General features: G+C 32.9%; 1 protein-coding gene across 1 annotated transcript; it reads right to left on the reverse strand.

Annotated features, from left to right (window-relative positions):
* Positions 1–268: 268 nt before the first annotated feature.
* Positions 269–6,649, reverse strand: LOC143055652 (meprin A subunit alpha-like). The gene is made up of 9 exons (XM_076228817.1): positions 6,499–6,649; positions 5,893–5,962; positions 4,547–4,682; positions 3,537–3,721; positions 2,843–3,058; positions 2,277–2,312; positions 1,879–2,016; positions 1,183–1,427; positions 269–510 (listed from the first exon to the last, which is right to left on the reverse strand). Exons 1-9 carry the CDS (start codon positions 6,562–6,564, stop codon positions 421–423), a joined length of 1,182 nt encoding a protein of 393 aa, XP_076084932.1. The 5' UTR covers positions 6,565–6,649; the 3' UTR covers positions 269–420.
* Positions 6,650–7,621: the final 972 nt, after the last annotated feature.

Here is a 7,621-nt window from a genome sequence, read left to right on the forward strand (position 1 = left end):
ATGTCAACTAAACGGTATTTAACAATAAATCATTGTATATGGAAAATGTAAAGAAAGAGGCGAAAACACAAGAGGGATATTATAAAAATAAAACAGACAATGCAAAGACAAAAATCAAAAGTAAAATACTGGTATTCAAAGCACACCATAAAAAAAAATAACTGGTCACCACGAAACCCTACAAACAGCCGTATTTACATTTTGTGTAATTGTAAGTTAGTTTAGTACTGCATATAAAGTAAGAAAGTAATAAAATAAAAAAAAGTGATATTTTTTATGTGTTTAATGTACAAAATGTTCATTCAATATACAGGCTGACAAGATAACATGGTCTATTACAATGTCTAATAGCACACACGGAACTCAGAACGGTTCCACTGTCACTATCACTATTTAAAAGTTTGTTTTTGTTTATAATGTTTAAACAATACATCTTCCTCTGTAATAATAAACATCATCTAGGGCAATATCTCCTAAATCGGATTGTCCCATAGCTGCTTCTAATACAACCTGAAAGTAAGAAACAAAAATGTAAGTTTGTGAAATTAAAGGGCAAAACACAATAATAATATTAACAATTTTATAACTGTAGTTTGGATTTCGTTTTAGCTACAAAAAATGTAGCATCAGTAATATTGTAGTAAACATGGAAATCTTATCTAAAATAAGAAATAAGAAAATTTTTTTAGTTACTTGGGTTTGTGTATCGCTTTTCCCATTTGTAAAGTAATTTTCTTCAGCTAACATGTTTCATTATATGACTTGAAAGTGGCATGTTCACAAAATAATCTGGTACCATGAATGTTATATGATAACCTTATACATAATGACCAACCAAACTGAAATCGTTTACTTTGATAAGTCGGCTCACCTTGAAAAAAGCACTATGACTAAAGAATAATAACTAAACAAAATCAAAGATGTGGAACATATTCTATCATAATCATTTGGTAACTAATGCAATTAGTGTCTCTTCCATGCCCGTCTTGAACATAAAAAACTAAACTAAATATAAAATAAACAACACTCCTAAGGCTCATGTTGGTTGTCATCGTGCAACACAGTTAATAACACATATAGGAAAAACATAGAACTACATAAAACACTGTCAAACATCCAAACATACTATCCACACTCATCTGTATCCACACTTGTAACTAAATTAAAAATAATTTGGCTCACCTGGAAATTTTGTCCTACTGTAAATTCATCATTAAATACATTCCATTGGTTAGCTTGTTCACCCTCGAGGGCTTTAAATTCTTTTGTGACAGATCCAACTCGGATATTTACGGTGGCTCTATTCACGTCTTTTCCAGACATGTAATAATAAAATCTAAGACAATATGTGCCAGCTGCTAATTGTGGGCTGACTAATCTTGCTTTTTGGTTATGGTGACCATGTGCTTCTGCTAATGCATAGTAACCTGGAAAATAAACGAATTTTATACACAAAAGGGAAATAACATTTAGATAATCTCGAATCTAAGAAATTATTTCGAATGATAACCCCTTTAAAACAAAACAACAACCAAACAAGTAAAAAGTATTTTCGGTCGAATCGTTTAACATTAATCGGGTCAAAGCATTGTAAAGTTGGCTATACGTAATTGGTTTTCTCATTGTTGTAGTTCGTATGGTGACTTTGTATTGCTCAAGTTTTGAAATACTTAACATCTTTGATAAAAAACTAAGAAAAAAAATGATAAGACAGCGGGAAAGTATTCATAATAAGTTTTCTAACAATATTTTATCTAAATGACCCATTAGAACAACCGCAGGAATTTTGAGTGATCAGGAAAATGTTTTCCAAATTTTGACTAAATAGAGGTGTGACATTTCAAATACTTTTGAATATCATATTTCACAGAAACTTACCAATTCCGTTGCTGTAATCAAAAGCTGGTCCTGTTCCGTTTGATTTTGTTGGTCCATTGTTTCGTACAAAGTCAAAGTCGTTCAAAGAATCTTGAGTCCATTTGCATAAATCGTTTTCAAAAGAACATTTGACGGCTCCTACAAATAAATTAAGCAGAAAATGTTTTATTTTGCCAAAATCTCATTTTCTTTTCATAAAGTTTAAGAGCTGTTCAAAAATTAGGGTCTTAAAGGTGGTATATATGACTAGTTATCTGACTCGAAATGAATGATTAAAAATAAGTTTCTGTTTTAATGCATTGAACACATGTTGAAATTATGCCGGGATTTGTGTTATATTTACCATCATGTTATTACCAAATTTTACAAATTTTTAAAAAATAACAAAAATAACAAACCTGACAAGAGATTCTGTCTATGTATCACATCTCCAACTGTAATAAAAAGCAACGAAAGAATAACAAAATGTAGAAGACAAAATAACGTTAGGCATAATACGGAAGTACTGTACACTATAAACTTCCTACAAATACAATGTAGTATATTGCTTAAAGTTGTAAATAGCCACCTGTGCTCATCTTATACGTACATGTAAAACAACTGCATAATACAAACAATGTATAAGGGCATAAGGTACCAGTATGTTTTAATTGATTATGAGTGTTGTAATTTGACGTCCAGTCACAAGTAGTTCATGCACGATCCCAGGACGAGAACACATTTTGCTAATAAATTTTAAAGAATAGATTTAGTTAGATTAACTTGAAATATGTTTCAGAACAAAACAATTCAATAAGTATAGTCTCAATCTTGTACATTAATTATAGCACAGAATGCTTGTTTTCGATTTTGTACAGTAAGGTCAATTACTTTTTATCAAGTTATGGAAATGGCACAATCAAAATTAAAAAAAAACCAAAAAGCACGCACACACTCAAGACTATGAATAAATAATACAACATACCTCTTCCGCATCCGTATCCGGCTCTGACGTTTTCGATATCGAAATCACTGAGGGAAACAGACCATGGGAAGACTTCTCCCTCGTATTTGGCTTGCATTGTTGGTCTGGTTGAGTCCTTGGCGTAGGCGAATGGGTAGAAAAATGTTACTGAGTTGTAATCGAATGGGGATTTGAAGAATGTGGTATCGTTAACTTTGGCAAAGAATGTCTGGAAAGCTAGAATTAAAAAAACAACAGAAATGCATTATATTCCAGAACGAATGTGTATGTTATAATACAAAAAATACTTGCTTTTAAAAAACGAACTGTTATTTTAAAGTAAACGAAAAATATAATATTCAAAACGAAAAAAGAATTATTTTTTACTTTTGAATTATCAATATACTAACTATTTTAACAAACAAACAAACAAAATAAATAGGTTAAGCAAGTGGACAACCTTGTCATACGCAAACTTTCATTTCTTTGATAATTAAAAACAATAGTTCTCATAGTTCTATAGATGATGTGGTGTGAGTGTCAATGAGACAACTTTCTATCCAAGTCGTAATCCTCATTATAAAAAGAAGGTATGGTATGATTATCAATGAGACAACTCTCCACAAGTCACCAAATGACACTGAAATTAAAAACTGTACATGTAGGTCATCATACGGTCTTCAACAATGAGCAAACCCAAACTTAGTTTGCTTACCAGTTGGGATGTTGTCATAGTTGACCTGTACAAAGTTATCTCTGTCTGGGCGTCTGAATGCATTGTAAGATCCCATGGTGTACATCAAAAGCTGCATGATATCGGCTTTTGCCATGCTATCTGTTACCTTGACAACCTGTCTACCGCCGATACGTCCAGGCTTTGCCACTCTTCCGAAGCTGTCTCTGTAAATAGAATGACATATTAAAAAGTTTTTACACGTGATATAAACAAAATACAAAAAAAAATAATATTGGAGATGATAATAATATTCATATAAGTGTTTACATTCTAATGTCATATTGATACTCCTTGTTCTGATCTTTACAAGCAAACTTTAATAGACAATACTAGTACCCTCATACAGATAAAAACAACATGTTTGCACAAGATTGCTATCACCTATCTCATAAGTATGCAATTCAGAAACAATTCTAAAAGAAAGACTTGTTGTAGCCAATAATGTTACACATCTTGCAGATTTGCGTTGAATCCATTAACCAATACATCAATCAGCATACGGATAGATCTTGTTGAACATTCTGTTTTAAATGAAAACATTTGACTGTTCTCGAGCTCACGTGTACCTTATCAATCGTTTTGCATTAATTCGCATTGGCTAGAGGTATAGGGGAGGGTTGAGATCTCACAAACATGTTTAACCCCGCCGCATTTTTGCGCCTGTCTCAAGTCAGGAGCCTCTGGCCTTTGTTAGTCTTGTATTATTTTAACTTTTAGTTTCTTGTGTACAATTTAGAGTTTAGTATGGTGTTCATTATCACTGAACTAGTATATATTTGTTTAGGGGCCAGCTGAAGGACGCCTCCGGGTGCGAGAATTTCTCGTTGCATTGAAGACCTGTTGGTGACCTTCTGCTGTTGTCTGCTCTATGATTGGGTTGTTGTCTCTTTGACACATTCCCCATTTCCATTCTCAATTTTAAATATTGAAAGTTGCGTTAAACACCAACCAAGCGATCAATAAATCATCAAAGAATTCTTTATACTTACTGAGATTCAGTTGAAAATTCGACGAAGTCAACTTCATTTTTACGGGGGATGTATGTGATGCACTCCCGTCCACCGCTGTATGTGTCGAATTGGATTTCTTGGATGGAAGCCAAAACTCTTTCTCTTGTGAAGCCATCTAGAAATTAATGATCAAATCTCCACAATGATTAATTGAATATAAGATAATATATAATATCAGGCCCGTAGCCAGGATTTTCCAAAGGGGGGTTCGTTTGACTCACAAACTCGACTTTAACAGTCACAATTCGAACAGAACATCGACTTTAACAGTGCTTATTAGTTTTCAAGGGGGGGTTCGTCCGAACCCCTCGAACCCCCCCTGGCTACGGGTATGAATATATATCAAGTAGTAGCACCTCTAAAAAGTGGAAGACAGACAAGTACATGTTTGCCCAGAATATTTTGCTACATGTAGAATTTAAAATATTGCTTAAGGTGGTACCTAACACTTTCACTAAAATTTATTTGGCTGTTTAATTTTGATAAAATTTTGACAAAGTATTTACTTTGACCCTTTAACAAAAATATAAAAATTTCAAAAATTTTGAACCAACCGTTTTGTCAGAAAAATTACACTGGTTATATAGCAGTTTGACAAACACTCATTTTGATCATTGAGAAGCTTATTATTCCCTTTACAACACAACGTAATTAAAACGTTTAGCTGACTTTACAGAGTTATCTCCCTGTAGTGTTAGGTACCACCTTAAACTGTGAATTGAGGAACACGACCGTGATACAGTATCAACAAATAAGTATTTTGTAAACAGAACTTGATGAGCAATGAATTTGGAATTACCAAGTTTCTTGTGATGTAGATTGTAATTCCTGATGAAACACAACCAAAGTCTTTACATAGCTGTACTATAATATACATGGAATATATAAGTATTAAAAAAAAAAAAAACGGAAAATGAATGAGTGATGCATCTGGAAATGTATCATACAGTAAAGCATGATTTAATGAAGTGTTGTCACTGTTGTATCAAATTTCATGATTTTTCGATTTGAAGTTCCTGAGGGAAAAATATGGATTGACGGACGGACGGACGGAAGTTTGCTGTAACGACTTTTTATTAAAAAGTTGAATTACAATTTTTCAAAACATATAGCGTACGTTGGCTTTTAAAACGCTCTATGTAATGTCTGCGCAAAAATAAAACTCCATTGTCTGCATGCAGAGACGATTTTCAAGGTAGCTAACTCAGATGTACATGTATACATTAAGCGGTAATTAAACATTCTACATGTATGAAATGTGAAAGTAATATTGTTAAATATGTCATATAGAACCTAAAGTTACTCAATAATAAAATCATACTTACTGACAGAGCTTGCGAAAGTGATTGGAATTCTTCCGAATGGCCAGAGCTCTACATTGTCACCACTGCGACCCTGAAAAGAAACAATTTCCGAATGAGTGCCCTGTTATTCATGACGATGCAGTAAATTGTTTTGGATTCGTGCATGACTAAAATCAATGCCTTTTTTTTTATCCGCGCATGACTAAAATCAACACATATTTTTTTTTTATCCGCGCATGACTTATATCAATGCATTAATTTTTAAGCATCACATTTTTCTGGGGATAATAAACACATGTATATTATTTTTTTAACCTATCATTTCGATCTAAAAATCTCTTGACTAAAGCTATGAATATAGATATATACCTTTTGTAGGTTAACATTTTATTTTATGCACATAATATTTAACAGGACTCACTGATTATGATAATGTTTAAATAAAATATACAAAAACTTTAAAAAAAAAAAAATAATTTAAAAGTTCATTAAAGATATTTATAGCGATTGATGCTACTGTAAGTTGTTTATTCTGCTTTATTTTATTGTTTGTATTTCTTTTTCTATTTGATGCACACCGATATAAGAAAAAAAAATGTTAAAATTGAAAAAAATAAACCTGCTTACCTGAGGTGCACAGAAGACACACTGTAAAAGAACTGCAAGAGAAGCGGCAAGCCTGAGACTAATCATTTTGGCAAATGGCTCAGTTGTAAAGTAATCGCATGGTTTTAAAGGTCTAATCACGTGGTTTTATTAAAGTTTGAAGTAAGATTTGACAATTTATCACACAAGAATTCTTATCAAGGTCCGACCCATTTATCTCGTCAAAACTTTCTGGCACAACCCACCGTGTTTACCTTTGTTGGAAACATTTTAGTACAAGATTTGAAGTTCTTACCTATTTTTTTTTTTATTTCTTTTTTTTAAAGTTTGTATTAGATTTTTAAAATGCAGTTCCATTAAAATGCAACCCGATATCTATTAAGAAAGCATCATAACTTGAACGACTATAAATTTCAACATAATATCAATGTACATAATGCAAAAGAAAACGAATGAGAAAATAAATATCATTTTCATGTAGAGGTATCAACTGTTTATATTTATATAGAAAAAAGCGGTGTTACACAAACTTTGTGCTGTGTTATGCTATGGTTTTATCGGAGGTGCTTTGTAGAGCAAAGTTATTAGTTTTGAGTTAGGACCTTTTGAGTAAACAGTGATAGAACTTTAAAAAGCATCCCAGTCAATTTCTATGGCTGTTCTCTCAAAGATTCATGTACTGCATCTTTTGTTTGTTTATTAGTAGAATATTGGTAAATACACCGTTACAATGATGAACACATGCTCTGGGGTAAATACACCGTTACAATGATGAACACATGCTCTGGGGTAACTACATCCTCTGGGGTAAATACACCGTTACAATGATGAACACATCCTCTGGGGTAAATACACCGTTACAATGATGAACACATGCTCTGGGGTAACTACATCCTCTGGGGTAAATACACCGTTACAATGATGAACACATCCTCTGGGGTAAATACATCGTTACAATGATGAACACATGCTCTGGGGTAAATACACCGTTACAATGATGAACACATCCTCTGGGGTAACTACACCGTTACAATGATGAACACATGCTCTGGGGTAACTACATCGTTACAATGATGAACACATGCTCTGGGGTAACTACACCGTTACAATGATGAACACATGCTCTGGGGTAACTACACCGTTA

This window comes from Mytilus galloprovincialis, chromosome 12, assembly GCF_965363235.1.
Source record: "Mytilus galloprovincialis chromosome 12, xbMytGall1.hap1.1, whole genome shotgun sequence".
In the NCBI taxonomy this organism is placed as follows: Eukaryota; Metazoa; Mollusca; class Bivalvia; order Mytilida; family Mytilidae; genus Mytilus; species Mytilus galloprovincialis.